The 19,914-nt window shown below is 36.6% G+C and overlaps 1 protein-coding gene across 3 annotated transcripts in view; it reads left to right on the forward strand.

The window, feature by feature from the left end:
- Positions 1-19,914, forward strand: part of THEMIS (thymocyte selection associated) — a 245,784-nt gene that overhangs the window by 128,991 nt on the left and 96,879 nt on the right. Inside the window, exon 5 of one of the 3 annotated variants that reach the window (XM_012002307.1) lies at positions 1,831-1,947. The exons of the other annotated variants lie outside the window; for them this stretch is intronic. Within the exon in view, the coding sequence (XP_011857697.1) occupies positions 1,831-1,947 (117 nt within the window). The remainder of the gene's footprint in view (positions 1-1,830; positions 1,948-19,914) is intronic. 3 annotated transcript variants of the gene reach the window in all.

Here is a 19,914-nt window from a genome sequence, read left to right on the forward strand (position 1 = left end):
CTCTAAGATTATGGATTACATATGAAATATTGCTTTAAATGTGGATAACAAATAGTAAGGGTTATTCAGAGTTTAAATATTCAAACTCATTTAGCTCATTAAAATGCTGTTTTACATGCACAGAGAAGAGTCCTAGATGCTTCATTATATGAATTTACTTTTGCCTTCCCAATGGATCATTAACTTTGCTAAATCATTTCTTGCATTGTTAAGTAACAGACAGATGTATGGGCAGTCTAAGAGAAAGAATCTAAAATTCACTCTGCATTAGCCAAATTAACCTACAGCAGGTATCTGTTGTTGGTTATGAACACTACAAGCTCATCTAAAATGTTTGAAAATTAAGAATACATGAGGACAGTTTACAGAAACTAGGAGAAATAGAATTATTTTCCAAAGTAAGATTGGCAACAGTTCTCCAGCTTTAGAAATACCTAAAAAGAAAAAAAAATAGATTGGTGTAGAAACTTTAGAATTATAATTCAGTTTGGGCAGGGACAAGAGTGGGGGGATGGTTACAAACAGGATTACAGCCTATTTCAAGACCTATGAGGTTTTACGTGAAATAATATTATAGTTGTTCTTTAAATGTGCTAGTTAACTGTTTATAAGAATAATGTATGGAATCTAAACAAAGGAGTGGGAATAGGCCAGGGGAATCCTTAACATTTCCTTTAGGTTTTTGACATAATGCGGAAAGAATGTCATTAGGATCTGTGCATCTGAATTTTTAATCTGATGGAAACAACATTATAAAATGACTAGATAAATGAAGCTGGACCTGAAATTGTGTTCTAAATAGAAATGTTGTCAGGTAGATTCTCCTTCCTTGAAGGTTGGTTTCTATGTTAGAAGTGGTTTCAGATAGTTTAGAAGAACATATACTCACTGGGGTTTTGCCTGTCATGGATATATATAGCTATGACTTCTGAGTGCCACATAGGAGAAATGTAACTTCTGTATTCTGATGAAAGGGCCTATAACCAGACAGAAAAACAAACCTTTGGTTGAAAGATGAGAGAGTCCAAGTCTTCAGAGACTGCAGCTGGGACCAGAAATCTTGTATTTCACTAACTCTGTTTGGCCATTTAATGCCCAAGTGTCCGCTTTGCTGCCTGAATTTCTAGATTTCTGTCGGACAAGAACACCCATAGGGGACATTAAGACAAAGAGCAAGGGAGGCAGTAATGGCAAGGTACTGTGAAATGAGCAGAAAAATATCCTGCACTAGAATTAGAGTGAGGGCTGAAAAAGGCAGAAGGAAAGCAATGGTTCCTGGGGAGTGCAGAGAGAACACTTCAGCGGCTGCTGCTGGTGCTAAATTGTCACTTCTGATGTGGTATGACAGTTACAGTGGCTGAAATATGTTAGAGAAACCCACGTTACTGGACTAAATCTAGATCATTAGAGAGCAGTATTATACCCACTTGTTTGTTATCAACAGGGTTTGGTCACAAACGATGTGACTTGTTTTTGTTTTTGTTAACCTGATGTAGTATAAATACATTAAGAGTGTTTGAATTTGTAGCTGACACTGAGCTTCTGAACACTCCCACCTTTCTTCTCATGGTAGGTCCTTTTCGTGTAACATAGAAGCTGTAATTCTGATTTCCCTCTGAATAGGGAAGATTACTGTTATGGCGTTTTTCAAAGACCCAACACAATGAAGATGGAATATGGACATATTTAAATATTGAGTTTTTGAATCTGAAAATAAGAAAAATACAGGAAACTTTTGAACTTCCTTTAAAAAATTGACAAATTTTGACTGTGAGATACAATTTTAGCTTTTTTTTTTTTTTTTTTTTTAAGTCTCACTCTGTTGCCCAGGCTGGAGTGCAATGCTGCGATCTTGGCTCACTGCAGCCTCTGCCTCCCAGGTGTAAACAATTCTCTGCCTCAGCCTCCGAAGTAGCTGGGATTACAGGTACCTGCCACCATGTCCAGGTAACTTTTGTAATTTTAGTAGAGATGGAGTTTCACCATCTTGGCCAGGCAGGTCTTGAACTCCTGACCTTGTGATCTGCCCACCTGGGCCTTCCAAAATGCTGGGCTTACAGGCGTGAGCCACTGCACCCAGCCAATTTTAGCATTTTTTTAGTAGCTATTTGAGCTTTCCTTAAGGCGAGACATGTACAGATAATAAATCATGATTTTTGAGTTTCCTGAGGTCTGTTGTCTAGTAAATGGCATGGGCTATAAACAGACAACTAAGGAAGTGAAAAAGACGGGAGAAGAGGGCAAAGGATGAATAAAGTGCTGGGTTGAAAGTTAACCAAACTAGAGTTACAGCTGAAACCTCGAAAGTACAAATCTGTGCCCAATGGCATATGCAGAATATTTATAAGCTTTTTTTGTGCTTCTGGAATGGGAGAGGAATGATCTGAATTTTAGTTTTGCTCTGGTCGTGACATGTAGTGTGTTGATACTTCCATCTGGATAGCTGAATTGGTATAATTGAGTTTTAAATGAAAAAGAATTGGTTAAACTAAAATATTTGCAAATATCACCTGATTTTAGGGAAATTTCAAGAAACAATAAACAAGTCATCAGACTAATAATAAAATACTGATTTTCTCTGGATAATTTATGGCTAAAGAACATGATTTTCATTATGGCATAATTGAAGTACACTTCCAATGGAAAATATTTGAATAAACTAACATTTTTGCCCTCTCTGAACTTTCTAACAACTGAAAATGTTCTCACCTGGGGGGGCAATGATGAAAAACATTAGTTAATACTGTTCCCCTACTCCTTACCTATAGTATCAGGAACAAAAATACCACCAAATATGTGATGTTATATTTTCAGTGTTACTGAATATTACTTTTTTAGCAGGAAAAAAATTTGAATTTATAAAATTTATTTATTTTCTCAATAGATTAGCAAAAGGCTTGAGCAAAATTTGGACTAAATTACTTTGCATTAGATTTCTGGCCTTTAAGAAAATTAGAATAGTTTTCACTTACTTAAATGCCCACTACATGGAAATTCCTTTTTGAAATGGTAGCAATAACAGAAAAAATGATCAGTTCATTACATAGTATGTATTAAGTGAGGGCATTTGAATTGCCAAACTTCCTATAATCTCTATAGAAATTTTAGTGCCTGTAATCACTAAGTTGAGTGTGGGCTCACTAAATATTTATGTTCCTTTCTTTGAGCTTATTACCTTCAGTTTTTCTTTTAAAAAAAATCAAAAGAGCAGTTGAAGAAAAGTGGAGGAGATAAGTTCCAGTTGGCTATGCAGTTTTGAAACAGATTTATCTGAATTTTCCATTACTATATTTGTCAGTTGTGAATTTATTTTAGAATAAAAGCCTTGCCTAAAAATAAATTGATAAGACATAAGCTATATATTTGAGCAAATAAGTTTTGCTACAACTCTCCAGTTTCTTGCAAGCTAACCATTACTTTTAATCTTTGGTGATGTTTACCTTGATATCAGACCTACATCAGCAAATATATTTTAGGTTTGCTTCCCAAACCAAATTTTGCTGGATAAATATTAGGACAGAAAATGAGCACAAGATGGCTATGAAATACATAAAAATAGGCTTCCAAAAATCAGGAATTTTTTCCAAATTTTGAAAAGTAAAAAAACGTAAGAAGAAAAAAATTTGTCTTAGAAATAGAAGAGAGTGGAAAGTGAAAATGAACTTTAAATTTAAAAGACCAGAGGGCCCATAGATACTCTAAAAATTCATAGACAAAGAAAATATTTGTGCATGCATTATTTAAGGAAGAACTCTCAGCAAACATTTTATAGCCCTAAACTTTTTCATGTACTTTGTCCAGAATCTAACTTCAATATAATCATGATGTCTTAGAAACTTTCTAAGCAATACTTAATTAAGATACACTTCTAATAGGACAAGTTGCTTTTAGCCTCTTTGTAAGAGGCTAAAATATCTCCAATGCTCTCCTTTGAGATATTTACCATGAGCCAATTACACAGATGATTTTAGATCTGATGAGAACAAAATAAGAGGGAATTCTGTAAAATCAGAAGGCGATTGACTACAAAATTAGCCAAACAAGAATCAAATTTTACATTAAAGACCACAAGAAATGTATAATAAATCCACTGTTATTTATGAAGGCACACACAAAATTGAAAAGGACTGATTATAAAATTATGAAGTCACACAATATACAAAACAAATAAATATTTGTTATTTTAGTGTAACTGAAAAGACACAAATATTATTCTGACTTGTGACTTTATGCTCATTCAGATCACTAAACTTTACATACCATTCGTCCTTAATAAAAGTTTGTTGTTGTTATCAAATGCTTTTTAAAAATGTAATTAATGTCTTAAAAGTGTACAATTATCAGTTGTGAAATAGGATAAAACACAAAGTCATGTAAGATGTGTTTTCTCAATTGTTATCCAAGGCTGAGAAGTACCCTATCCGAGCTATTGTTCTCTTCATTGGTTCTGGTTTCGGCTTTTCTCCTGAAGTAAAATCATTTCTGTATTTTCCATTCATACTAGACTCTGCTCCAACCAAATTATCACAAGGTTGTCAGACATCCTGTGTTCAATAATAAAATATCTGAAGGTCTGTGATCCAGACTGATCTCAATCTTCTGCAATAAAAACACCAGCTGCTCATTACTGAGCTGGCACTATACCAGGTGCTTACATGTATTAATCTCTTATTTAATCTTCCATATTCCTCCATGAGATGGATGCTGTGATTATCTCTATTTTGCAGATAAGGTAATTTAGGCTGAGGAGTATATAAGGTGTGTCATGGTTACCAATGATACTCAGGTTGCCAGATTTTATGGTCAATCCTCAGTCCTCATATTATATGAATACTAGGTAGTATGTGGCACAGTTGAACACTACCTACTTTTTAAAATCCTTTCATAGAATTCTGGAATATTATGCCTACCTGATATTTTTATACTGCAGTGGTTGTATTTTTCTCTCGTCTTTTTTGGTAGCTCTTCTCCAATCTCCGTTAACTCTTAATGTTCAAGTGCCTTTGAGCTCAGTCATTGCTCTCTTTTCCATCTATGCTTACTTTTAAAATTCCTATCCACACTCACAAATTTCTTATTTTATGCATATAAAATGGCTGTCAGTAGAATTATTTATGTATATGGATTCATTAAAGAAAGCAACCAGAAGTGGTGTCATGTTTTTCTGTTAAAATCTGCTTAAATATGTGTAAATGTCATTTTTTTTAAGGAGAGTTCAGTTCCTGGGGGATACTAGCTGTATCACTATGTCTGTTCTGTAGCAGTTTGACTCTACCTTTGGAAGAGATCAAAGGTCAGGGAAAATGATCAAGTAAGGAAAGAGACTTCCTACTGACATGCTATTCTTTTGAATGTAGGCTTATCATGCTTAGGACTTTTCTTTCCTGATCCAGTGATGAGAAGAAAGTTGAGAATATCCTGAACTCTCTAAGAGACATTACAATTTTAGCTGATGAACTTTGGCATCACAAAAACGCTTTAGTAACAATTCAGGATTTAGCTGAAATAAGCTTCAGGAAGTAGAACTAAGAACAGGAGTAGAACTTAGGACTATTCATTTGAATACCATATTGAGTAGGTGATAATATAAGATCCAGAGAGAATATGAAGTCTTCTCTTCATTAAAATAGACAGGGATGTATAACAGGAAAAAATTAATAAAGGGTTAATGTGTTCAGGAACACAGAATAATGAACACTTTCATAATAAGCAAAGAAAAATTTAGAAAATTTTTATTTTACTGCAATTATAGGGTTCTAGTTTTACATCCAGTAATGGTGGTTACATAGAGGAAAACTAAAACTATGTAATTACAGTAAAATACTGAGGTAGTTAGTATAGACAGAAAGCAGATCAGTGTTTTCCTAGAGAGATAAGTAGGCATAACACTACTTACTTAACGACAAACAGACATGAGGAACGTCTTTTGGGTGATGAAAGGTTTTAAAACTGGATTATGGTAATGGTTGCACAGATCTATAGATGCATTAAAATCATTGCATTGTACACTTAAAATTATCAATCATACCTGAATGCAGCTATTAAAATACTCTAATTATAGCACAGATAATCAATTCAAACAGAGGCAGAGAGACAAAGTTAGGAAACTAAAACAATAAGATAAGAGAGACGATGCCTGCCTCTGAATGGAAGACCCGTATGCAAGAAAATTTTAGCATACGGTAGGTGTAGGATGTATGGTTGATAAATTGTAGAAAATAAAAAGGTATGAGATAAGGAAAGTATCCAGATTTCTAACATAAGCATCAGAATGGCTGGTGGTGAAATTGATTAAAACACATTCAGAAAATTCATTAAAATAAAAAACACAGAACATAGGTAGAAGAATAGCGTATTATTCAGGGTTCTCTAGAGGGACAGAACATTTCCCTTTCCACAATGCACAGCTACCCAGGTTAAAGGCTAGAGGTCTCCTTGGGGAAGGATGGGAGAAAGATTCACTGCATAAATTGTCAGTAATGTAGTAGGGTCCTTCCTCAAGGGGTCCTGCCTCCCTTTTATTCAAGGGGTTCTGGCTCTGTAAACTGGCTCAAGTCTGGAAATTTATTGAGGGGCTGTGATTCTCCATTTTTTATAATTCAAGTTAGTCTTTTGCCCATTCGACCTATAAATTTTCTGTTTGTATAATTTAAGTAGGAATGCAGTAGGCTTCCTATCAATTTCACTTCTAGGAACACTGTGATTAGCCATGCCAGTGCTCTACACAAGTCTGACTATTCTGATTGTCTCTTTGCCTCTGCTGTCCATTATGCTAGCATAATGCTACACTCACTTTTCCTTTGATGATTGAGTGCTGCCACTTGGCCCCTACCACCTCAGGATCCAATTATTCCCACTATATTTAAATTTTGTAGTTGAGTGACTGTGGTTCCCCCATTAGATCTGACATACAGAGAAGAACAATTACAGGGCTCTTCAAATATGCAGGTGCTGCCCTCAAAAATCTATTTTGCAAGGCATTGGTCAAGAGTATATCTTCTGGACTCTCCCAGCTGGGATGAGTAGTTCTCAAGTGACCAATCTACTCCACCATCCCAATCTCCCTAGGCCTTTTGATCCTTTCCTTTACATTAAACCAAGGGAGATCAGGCATTTCCAACTTGCTCACAGTGGGCTATCTTTTAATCTATATTTCAGCTAACCAAGCAAATAAACTATTAGAACCTTTATTTAACTCCCCAAGCTGGAACATTAAATGCAGAGTTCCTACTTAGTGGGCCCAAATCAACAAATTATGCCTTATCCAACTCTATGTCCTTCCACCATTATCCCACACCCTTAATATCCATTCCCATGCCTGTTCTCCAGATTTCTGTTTATATAAATTAGAGAACTCAAGCACTTCTTTTCAAGTGTAGTGTACCTCCTCATGGGTCACACTCTCAACCTCACCTCTAGGGTCCGCTGGTAATTTAGTCTCGTTATAGATCAGGAAGCAAACGGAGGTGTTGGGCGTGGCTTCTGAGGAGAATCAACATTATCTTGCCTGGCAATTGCCTCAGGGGAGGGCATCACTGTTGCCTCAGGCAGTGTAGGGTTTGTCTTCTTAGACAAAGGTGGAAAGGCTGATGGCAGCATGGGTGGAGGAGGGGATATTGTCACTACTGGGGATGGGGAAGCTATTTCTCCTGGCAAAAAAGCAGAAAAAGATTCATGAGAGTTTACAAACTCAGTGTCTCCAGTTTTTTCAGGGTCCTCCCATTTGTCCTTATTCCAAGTTGCAGGGTCCCATTCTTTTCCAATCAATGCCCTCACTTTAACAGTAGACTCCTGGCAAGGCTGTGCATGTACCTTTCGTTGCAGGTTAGCCACTCACATGATAAGATCTTGTGTCTGGTTTTCCACAATTTCAGCTCTTTCTGTACAGGAGACTTAGGGCAATCTTAGCAGATTTGAGGCTTAGCATGTACTTCTGAGGCCAGGAGATAGAATCGTAGATTTCATTAGTCACTTTGCTCACTGAACTGAGGAGCAACCAAGGAGCTTCATTATATTCTCCACATATGGTCAAAGGTTCCTTGGTTCTCCACATGTGGTCAAAGGTATTATGCACAGAGTCACTAAACTCTTTGCCTCTCATGAGTGTGTATCAGGAATGTCAAATGCATTTATTTTGCATAACTCTCAAAACAGTTCATGCCAAGGACTATCAGTGTTCTCCACACTATTAGAAGTAGAGTCCTTAGCATTTTTGGATCTAATCATATTATGCAGTCAACTCCTGAAACCCCAAAACCAATGGAAGAACTCCATCCTTAATATTCTGTTCCTCTTCCCCTAGAACCACTCCTGGTACCAAAATCTGTATTAGCCAGAGTTCTTTAGAGGGACAGAACTAATGGAATGTAAGTCCCACAATAGGCCATCTTCAGGCTGAGGAGCAAGGAGAGCCAGTCCAATTCCAAAAACTGAAGAACTTGGAGTCTGATGTTCAAAGGGCAGGAAGTATCCAACACAGGAGAAAGATGTAGGCTCAGAGGCTAGGTCAGTCTCCCCTTTCCCATTTTTCTGCCTCCTTGTATTCTGCTGCTCTCTAAGCTGATTAAATTGTGCCACCTAGATTAAGGGTGTGTATGCCTTTCCCAGCCCACTGACTCAAATGTTAATCTCCTTTGGCAGCACCCTCACAGACACACCCAAAATCAACACTTTGTATCCTTCAATCCAATCAAGTTAACACTCAGTATTAACCATCACAGATGGTTTTACAGAAGCAAGGTTACAGTTTAGTTTAGTTTGAAATTTCTGAGCTGAGATGCCTAGTAGGATGTTTACCATGGGTCTGTACTTTAGGAAAGAAATCTAAACTAAGGACGATGATTCAAGTGTCAACAAATATGTAATAAATAATGTTCTTTGAGAAGGTGAGATGAAGCTAGAGTGGGTGGCCCATGAGAGAAGAAATGGAATTTTTTTTTCTGAGAAAGTCCAAAATATAAGGAACAAAGGAAATACACTAAAAAATTTTAAAGGTAAGAACCAGAGGGCTTTATTAGATGAGTGCTAACAATGAATCAGTCACTATTCTGTTTTCTATATGCATCAACTCATTTAGTCCTCATACAAAACTAGTGAAATTAATTCCATAATTATTATTATCCCAATTTTACAGGTGAGACAAAGCTCATCAACAATGGATAACTTTCCAAGACCATATGCAATGTACCATTGCTTTTCAGATATAAATAATGAACAACATTTTAAGGGACTCAGTACTCTGAAGAAGATTTGTGACTTTAGAATCAAAATTCAAGTCATGGCTAATTGATGCTTTTTTTCCCCTAATAAAAATTATGGACATCATTATGACTAAATTGGTCACTTAAGATTTCATGGATCTATAACTTGTCAAAGAAAAATTTTCTGAAATACATCATCCTCAATTAGCTCCTTCTTCCGGAATTGACTTGTTATCATGGCATGGGTAAAGGACAGTGGAGAACCACAAACTACTAATAATGCACAAATGTGAGATCTCTGTCTCTATCAATTGCACTTATTTAATTGGCCAGAGAAATTCAGAGTCCATGTCTATGCTTGAGTGTGAAAGTGTAACCTTCCCTTAAACCTGAAAGTAGAGGGAAACTGGGTGCTATTGAACAATATAAGAACTATTACAGAGTCCAAAAAAAAAAAAAAAAAGAAAAAAGAAAGAAAAAGAAAACAAAAAACAAACAAACAAAAAAGATTAACAATGGAATGGTAATCTTCCTTCTCTTATTTCTTATCTTTCCAAATGCCACCACCATCTATTGACTTGCCTAAACCAAATATTTAGGAACAGTCCTTCCTTTTTTGTTCCTGTTTCCATTTGTCAATCATCAAATCCTGTAGATTCCATTTCTTTGATATCTCTTGAATATATATACCTACTTACTTCAGATCTTCATGATTTCTTGTCTGGATTTTTGAGACCATCTCTTAACTAGTCTTTTTGTTTTTGATCACCACTCTTAAATTTATTATCCACATTACAGATAATTTGATCATTCTAAAAAGAAAATCTTACCATTTATCTCTCTTGCTGAGAACCTGTTGTGGCTTTCTTTTCAATAGTTTATCATCCATCTATTATTTAATTCTCAAGCTTTTCTGCCTCCATACCTTGCCTCACGTTTATACATTTAGTATTTGGCTATATTAAACATTTGCAGCCTGCAAATATTTTATTCTCTTCTGAGTCCTTAATTTTTCAAATGAAATTTTGTTACTTCTTTAAATAACCATTTATTGAGGGCTCACTAATATTTAAGTAACTAAGTAATTCTCATTCAATTCTTTCCATATCCCTATGAGTGTTATTAATATTCCCAAGACATGAACACTCAAGCTCAGAGAGTAATTATGAATCTTATTTTAAATGTGTGATTTTAGTTCATGAAAGATCTGAGGAAAGAGAACTACTACTCAGAGTGCGAGCTAGAATTCGAAACCATCCTTTATTTAGACCACTCTTTGTTGTTACTTGTTCTAGAAAATTTCCCAGGTGCTCATCTGCCTCTCAACCCACGGCTTGCAAGTCTGATTTTGGTGTTCTTAATGTGGGTTTTCATTCCAGGCCTTACGAATTACTACCATAGCTCTTACTATAAAATGTTATAGTGGGCTATTCAAAACAGTCACACATTGCTTAACGATGGGAATACCTCAGAGATATGCATCTTTAGGTGTTATTTGAACATTATAGAATGTAGTGTACTTACAAAAACCTCGATAGTATAACCTGCACTACACCCAGGCAATAAGGTATAGCATGTGGCTTATAGGCTACAAACCTAACCTGTACAGCATGTTCCTACACTAAATAGTGTTACATGGTACAATTATAGGCAATTGTAATACAATAGTAGTACTTGTGTATCTAAAAATAGAAAACATACAGTAAAAAATACACACCTGTATAGGGCACTTATCATGAATGGAGCTTGCAGGACTGGAATTTGCTCTGAGTGAGTCAGTGAGTGAGTGGTGAGTGAAGGTGAAGGCCTAGGACATTACTGTATGCTACTGAAGACTTTATAAATACTATACTCTTAGCCTACACTCAATTTATAAAAGACTTGTTCTTTCTTCAATAATAACTTGACCTTTGTTTACTGTAACATTTTTACTTTATAAACTTTTTAATTTTTTAAACTTTTTGTTTTGATGCTTTTGATAACACTTGGCTTAAAACAAACCCTTGCACAGATATAAATAAAAATAATTTTTCTTTTTTTAATTCTATAAACTTTTTTCTACTTTAAGGTTGTTTTTTAATTTTTTGCTTTTTAGGCTAAAACTAAGACACAAACGCACACACATTAGCCTAAGCCTACACAGGGTCAAGATCATCAATATCACTGTCTTCCACCTCCATATCTTGTTCCACTGGAAGGTCTTCAGGGGCAAAATCACCATGACGCTGTCTCCTGTGATAACAATGCCTTCTTCTGGAAGACATTCTCAAGGACCTGCCTGAGGCTGTTTTACAGTTAACTTTTTTTTTTTTTCAATAAGTAGAAGTACACTTACATGTGATTAAAAAGTATAGTAGAGTAAATACATAAACCAATAACGGTCATTTATTATCATGATCAAATATTATACATACTTGTATGTGCTATACTTTTATATGACTGGCAGTACAGTAGGTTCGTTTACACCAGCATTACTACAAAACAGTAAGTAATGCGTTAGTTACATGGCAACATTATGACAGCTATGACATCATTAATATAGGAATTTTTCAGCTTCTTTATAACCTTATGGAACCATAGTTGTATATGTAATCTGTCCTTGATGGAAATGTTTTCATGAAGCACATGGCTGTATTTGCATTTCCTTCCTCGGTGTTTTGTAAAGTTTCTGGTACGTAGCAGTCACTCAGTACATGTTTGTAGGAAGAAGAGATAACGTTATAATTTCTTTTATTTTTTTCCAATTCAATTCTTTCACAGACCATGTATTAAAAAGAGTCTGAAAATTTGTCACATTTTGGGATATTTCCAGAAAACTTGATCTTTTCCACTTAGTCACATGGAAGTATTAAATTTTTGTGCACCTTTTCACTTGTGCTTGCTTCTAAATTGCTTTTAAACTTATCTTCATTCCAGTGAATAACATGTGCATCACATATATTTATTTCTGGTTTTTAAATAATTTATCTATATATGCACACACACACATATATACACATATGCAGACCATAGGCATACACATGCATATATACACATATATATGTGTGTGTGTGTATATATATATACACACACACACATTCATATAGAGCGTGTATGTGTATGTGTGTACCATTATACACTGTTGAACTCATCTGGTATTTATGAAAGTGATTCCAAAATATCTCAATATCACTTATTAAATGATTCTTCTCAATTTTTGGATGCTTTTTTAATCACATAAAAAACTTCTTTATATAAAAGTCTGTTTCTTAACTACTTAGTCATTTCCAGAGATCTTTTATTTTTTTTAACTAATATCACAACTTTAAAATAAGATCCACTGTTATATGTTTGTATATAAATATACACTTTTGTGGTTTTAAGAGTAAGGCATGCTATTTTAGAAAAGAGAAAAAAATGAAAGAAGAAAATAAAATCAGGAGCAATTTCATCTTATTAATATTTTGTACTATCAATATTATATTTCCATTATTCATACACATATATACTCAGACACACATATGTGCATGATTCTGTATTCATCTGTGTCTGTGATAAAGTGACATATGAACACATTTCCATATGTACACATGTGTGTAGTCTAACAGATTGTTTCATTGACTCTTCATCCTGGGAGCCCAAAGCCTGAGAACCCAAAGCCTGAGAACAAAAATGCAGGCCTGTGAATCCCCACATTTTAAAGTGAGCTGCAGAATTGTGTATGCAGGACTTGGAAGGTGAAGGTCCTATAATCGATGCCAGCAGTATTAGCTAGTTTCCCATCTTGGAAGCAAGGAGTGAGTGTTCTTTAAGTGCTAGGGCTTTTCTTTCACCTCAGGTCAAATAAGAGAAACATTGAGAAGTTAGCAAAATGGAGAGAGAAGATTGTTTGACAGATGGTTGTTAACCATATCATGTGAATTTTTAGTTCCTGGCATTATGGGTTAGAGAAGTTGGCTTCCTCTCCCTCACTTCAAGTTATGTGATGGGATCTTCAAGTGATCCATTTGGAGGTCTTGACAATGGGCTGTGGGAGTTGAAAGAAAATAGGAGCTGGCCGTTGACCCATATCTGCAAAATATAAAGGTGAGAGGCTGTGACTAGAGCTTCCTTTTGCCTGGGCTAAGTTATGTTGAAAGAAAACTGCACTTCTGTCAATAGCAGAATGAAGGTGTGGGTTCTCCGAAGACAAGGTGTGAACTTGAGAGATGGAAAGGGACCTTGACTAGTGGATATATTTCCTGAAATAGAAGCACTGAGGGTGGTAGTGGTACATTCTTAGCCTTAGTCAAAGAAACTTGTGTGGTTCCCAATGGGATGGTTTCCATTAATCTGAAGAAGTGGCCTATGAATAAAAGGGTTAGGTTTTGACTCCTGCTGTTTCGACATTACAAAGATGTTAGTGATTCAAGAGTGTGTATCCTTTCTTCTTATTCCACTTTCTCCCAAGGCCCTAAGCTAGAGAAATCAAAAAAGAAAAGTTAGTGCGTGGATGCAGGAGTTGAAGAGAGCTCATCATTAAGCAGCCAAACATACTTGCTTCTCTTCTGTAGACTTAAAAATCTCAAGTGGGATTAAGCTACAGCAGGAAGATGTCTTGACTTAGAGAAGGATTCTGAGCTTTGTTAGCATGCTAAACTGAGCTGGAGTCAAGTGGATTTTTATGAACCATGTGCTCACTAAAGACTATGGGATTTCCCCATGATTTTATGCAGAGTTAGAATAAACACTAGTTCACAGAGATTTGAAGGGATATAAAAGAGTAAGAATCAAGGTGGCTCTTGTATATACATTATTAAGTTCAGCTTACTCAATAAGTTGCTGATGAGTATGCATGCATATGTGTTCTGCACACCAAATATGGGTATATACTATATATACCCATGTATTTATGTGTATCTATATATATTAGTGTTTATGTGTATGTATGTGCGATGCAGTTATCTCCAGTCATTCTTTGAATGTCAAATTTTGCTTTAGTGTCTAAATAAAATCAAATAAGCTTTCATTTTCATATAATTTTGGCAATGCTTCCTCTATTATTTCCAAAAAGTTATGTAGGATCTTTATGTTTTCTCTTTTTGTCTCATTTGCTTTCTTGCTGTTTACTCTTCTCTAGTTTTCAGTCACCTGTGATCATTTCAATACAGGCATTCCAACTGCGTAAGGTTGCTCTGGTCTTTAGTATCTCAAACGGTCAATTAAATTTGTCCTTTTTATTTTTTAAGGAACCACTAAAAATGCACTTGTAGGTGAACATAAATTTGGTGAAGGTTTGGTGATAATAGCTAGGAACAGGAAGTAGAAGTTCTAATTCCTAATGACTGATGGCCCTTAACTCTAAACCTTAACCTTCTTCAAGGTTTTTCATCTCACAAAATCAATGCTTTTCCACCCAGGATCAACCCACATTGGTTTTTTGCTTAATAATGATGATAATACTAATAAAACAAATGCATTGAAATGCTCATTCTCATTTTAGTTCTATACTTCTAATCTTAGAAAGCTTTACTTGCCTTGAAATCAGATCCACTAAAACGTATTTTAAATTTTTATTTTCTTCTTTAACTTTTTATCTGTGAAAAAATTTATTTTGCATATCGTATGAGGTGAGGATCAAACTGTTTTCACAAATGGTTAGTATATTTCCCCAGCACCACATATTGACTAAACAATTCTTTACCTGTTTTTTCTGGAAGCAGTTTCTCAACTTTTTACTCTGTGCCTTTGATTTACCTAATTGTCCTAAACCAGTATCAGTTACTTACAATGTAGGACTTTCTAGTACATCCTAATATGCATATGTATTAGGTTGGCGCAAAAGCAATTTCAATGTCAAGAACTGCAATTACTTTTGCACCAACTTATTTTTTTTCTTCTTCTCCTTGGTATTAATCTTTTTTATCAGTAATTACTTAGATTCTCAGCTTCCTGTTCTTTCAAATGAGCCTGTAAAACACTTTATTAACTTCTAAAAAAATCTGGTGAGATATTTGATTGAAATTATATTAAGCATATTAATTTGGGAGAATTTGAATTTTTATGATATTTGATTTTCCCATCTTTGCAAATGGTTTTGTATTCTATTTAGCTAAATCTAAATAGAAAGCCATGTGTATGTTTTCTAACAATTTCTGGTGTACTTCTGACATATCTATAAATGCATGTTGGAGATATCAGGTCATTTTCTTGAGCATTAGGAACTTTCAATGCTGTGGAACTGTCTATGGTACAGAATTTATATTCTCACATCTGAATAAAACCAAATATTATGTATTGTAACATGATGAGAATCTGCTTTCAGTCAAATCTTTCTTCCTGCAAATATCTGTTGGTTATTATATTTTACATACTGGATTTTTGTGTTACATTGTCATCAGTAACAAAACTCCTCAGTAAATGGTTTGATACTCCTCTTAATGTTTACCTTTACTTGGAAGTAAATGATACAGGTAAATGATCAGGTAAATGTTAGAGCATTAAGAGTACTATAAAAATAGAACAAAAGGAGAAGGACTAAGAGTTTGAGGGGTGTAGAATAATTTCTGAAAGAATGTCAAGGTGTACCTTACTGAGAAGATGACATTTGTACAAACACATGAATGGGTAAGATGAAATATGCATAGTGAGAGGAAATGTTCCAGACAGAGGAAAGAGATAATAAACACATTAAGGCAGGACTGTGTCTAATGTGTTCAAGACAGGCAGAGCCAGGCATAGTGGCACAGTCCCAGCTACTCAGGGTGCTGAAGTAGAAGACCAGCATGGACAACATACTAAGACCCTGTATTTAATAAAAATGATTCAGCCAGCAGGTCAGAAGGCTGAAATATTGTGACTGAAATGGATCAAAGGAGATGACACCAGAGAGGAAATTGGGGAAGCAGATTGTTTAGGTCTTGAGGTTGTTGTAGTAATCTTGGCTTAATTGTTCATGAAAGATGAAACAATTAGGAGAATTGAGTGGAGAAATGACAGAAACTGACTTACATCTTAGAGGGCTCATCTTGGCTTTTGTGTTGAGGTTAGGCACTAGTGGAGCAAGAATGGAAACAGAAAGACCAGTTAGAAGGACATTGCCATGTTGATACTGCCATGGGCTAGGAGGATAGCAATGGAGATAATAAGAAATGGTTAATTCTACATCTGCTTTGAGTGCAAAGCCAAAAGTGTTTCTTTCTGGTTGCATTTTCCCTCTTATTCTCCTTAAGTAATCTTCATTTTATAACTTCTCCAACTCTGACTTAAAATTTAGCTTATTTCTACCTGGGTCCTGTTATTAACAGAATTATCCTCTTTTGGGCTTTAAATGTGATGCCTTTTTGGGGGAAAATGTTGAAAGTTTAATCTGGAATTAGATAACTATAGTGGGAAAGCCAACAACTTTATCTGGAAATTTGGAGAATATGGTTCTCGTCCTGGCTGTGTAAATAGTTTGCTCTGTGGTCTGGGATAATCTTAGTGTCCTTGCTTATAAAATGAGTTTATAGTAAATGATCAGTACTATTTCTTCTAGCTAAATATTCTACCAATCTGTGATTCTGTACTTATGCACTGGCCAGTTAAAAGTTGAATAATACATTTTAAACAAAAAATTTCAGTTGAGTTCCTTGAAATATCAACAGGTTGCTTTTTCATAGCTGAAAAATTTTAAAGACAAGCAACAGGAAGGACCCCAAGTGAGCCTGTGGTATTTTGGGGAATGGTAGTCTTCTTGGTGACATTCCCTGTAAGTTTCTTTGTCCTTGGCACCCAAATAGGAGCCTTATCTGTAATGCTTGATTTAATGAGGCCTGCTTTCGCTTCTTAATCCTGCATATAGTAGAAACTTGGTTCCTGTTTTCATCTTTTCTTACCTTCTCTGGGAGGATTTTCCCAGGAACTGCCTCTGTTCAGAATCACAACCCCTCCACTTTAGTCCTGCATTTCCAAAACCTGATTTTCTGTGGTTGTGTTATTCTATTAGATATGCACATGGAAGTTCCCCACCAGCTTTTTAATCCATGTGATCTTAAAGTTTTCCCTTGTTTGTCACTCTTGTTGAGATTCCTCTTCATGGCTGCCAAATCCATCCCAATGTTTCCCCAACTGGGACTCATTGTCTGCGTGTAGCTTGTCCCTGTTCTCTCCAGGATCACACAATGCTTTTGATTTTGTGCAATAGTGCAGGCTATTCCTTCCTGAAACTAACTCAATTTGTTTTCAAACAAATATCACAATACTGTTTCCCCTATCTCAAGGGGTTACATTTGTGACTCTATTTGCCATTGAGAAATGAAAATTTAGATGTTGAGAGGCTGTGGAATGAAAGGCGGAAATGGCTTGTTTTTGTAAATGGAAAGAAATCTACCCTCATTTAGCTAAAAGCACAACACTTTTCTAATCAAGCATTTGACATCATGAGCAGGCTTGGGAAAAAGTGTACCTGTTCACTTATAATTGGTTCTGCTCACAGAAGCGCTTTCTCATTGTCTGTGCAGCTATAGGAAATATGGTTAGTAAAAGCACATGTCAGCCTGATTGAAGCCGTTATTTAAAACCCCGTCAGACCATGCTGCAAAACTGTTATTTCCTATTATGAAAACTAAATCTCGAATCATGGTTAAAAGGTAATCGGTTTTAGGGAGAGTGGCCTGTATAGGCAGGCAGTAATTCAGATTTGATTGGCAACATGAGTTTTTCAGGGAATAGTTAAAAATAAGGAGCATTTTGAAGGCCAGAAACACAATCCAAAATGATGATTCTCAGAATTTTCCTAACATCAAGTTATTGGTAAACTATATTACAAAATTTTAAAATCATGTCTTTCCCAGAAACTATAATAATAAAACATAGTGGTTTTATGTATTTCTTATTTGACCCATGTAACATAACCTGTGAGATAGGTATCGTTATCATCATTTTTATAGCGAGGAAACTCGCCCAAGATTCCAAGGTTTACAGTGTCATGGCCATCCTGTCTCTCTGGTCTCCTGCCAACAGAACACGGGTACTGATGGTCCCATGATGCCTACTGTAAAAGCTGTTTAAGAGTGTCTTTTTCAACTTCACTCTGCTTTTGTTCCTTATGTGAACAATATGTTTATTGTTTCTGTCATTGACAGAGCAATACTGATGGCAGCAGCGGTCCACCTGGAGTGGCCACTGCCATGACACTGGCTACAATGGGGGAGGCACAGCCAGGGCTGAGTGCTCTATAAAACTGGTGGGAGCTGGGAACAGGTGAAAACCATGCCCCCTTCCAAGTTGGAGGGGCTGGAGCCCTGCCCTCCCAGGTGCAGCTGTAGCAGAGCAGCCAGCTGTGGACCCAGGCAACTCTGCACTCTCAGGGCCCCAGGAAACACCCTTGCCCCTGCAGGCTGGAAAGTGCCTGCTGTCGCTGCCTGGCCTCTCCCCACTCCCAGTGCCCACTCCAATTTCAGAGCAAAGTTGTGGCCAAGCCTGGGCACTGTCATGACCCAGCCAGGTGTGTGCATGCTAGGGGCAGCACTGAAACACCAGCCCCCTATCACCTCGGCCCCCTCCAGATTTTGGGTGCCCACAAGCATGGGAGGGAGGGTGAAGTGGGGACTAAGGATGGCTCAGTGCAGTCCTGCAGGCACCCCTTGGCACAAACAGCCAGAGTGCCATAGGCACTACGGACAGCAGGTTAATGGTGGTAGGATGCAAACAGTCTCCTGGGCAGAAAGGAATGGGTCCCCAGTAAAGCCCCACCTTCAGGCCAGGGATTTGCTGAAGCCTGCGAGAGGGTTGCCACAGAGTGAGAACTTAACAGAGCTTTCTCTGGGGCCTCCCATGACTGCTCATGGGCCAATCAGCACCTACTTTTGCCCCTCTTAAGCCCATAAAAACCTTGGACTCAGCCAAACTTGGGCAGATGATGGGATGACCTGCCTGCAGAAAGGAAATACCTATTGTGGGTCTCCTCTCTGCTGAGAGCTGAGTGGACAATGGGCAATCAGCCTGTGGAAAGGAGCTACCCACTATGGGTCTCCTTTCTGCTGAGAGCTGAACAGACGTTGGGATGATCTGCCTATGGAGAGGAGATAACCACTGTGGGTCTCCTCCGAGCTATTCTGTTGCTCAATAAAGCACGTCTTTACCTTGCTCATGCATGCCTGACTATCTTCAAAGGATTTTGAAGATAGTCTTTAAGTCTATCCTTAAATAGTCTTTGTCTAGTGTTGAACAAGATAACACATTTTCACACTTGAAAAATCTCCCAGTGAAAACATTTGAATTATATATAGAATTCATCCAGTTTCAGTGCAAAGCTAAAAAGCTTTAAGACTTCTAAGCTGCATGCTAATTGTACTCAATTGTTTATCAGATGATCTTTCAGTTGGTTGGAATATGTAGATGTAACAAAACAAAACCATCAAAAACACCAATTGTTACCCAGGACAGGTAAGCCATGTAGGATACTATAGGACACGGAAAAGACTCTGATTTTTTTCTAGATGCGTATGGAAAACCATCAAAGGACTTGGGGCATAAATGTGACAGGATATGATTTATATTTTAAAAGCATCACTGTGGCTCCAAGAGGGTCCTAAAGGATTAAGATCCGTGTTGGTTAGGATACTGACGCTTTGTTCCTACAATGTGATCTAAATATTCAGGCCATTTTGTTTTGATTTTGAAATTTACTTGAACATATATGTATATATTTTCATTGTACTTTAAGTTCTGGGATACATGTGCAGAACGTACAGGTTTGTTACATAGGTATACA

The sequence above is a fragment of the Mandrillus leucophaeus genome, unplaced genomic scaffold, assembly GCF_000951045.1.
Source record: "Mandrillus leucophaeus isolate KB7577 unplaced genomic scaffold, Mleu.le_1.0 Scaffold682, whole genome shotgun sequence".
NCBI lineage: Eukaryota > Metazoa > Chordata > Mammalia > Primates > Cercopithecidae > Mandrillus > Mandrillus leucophaeus.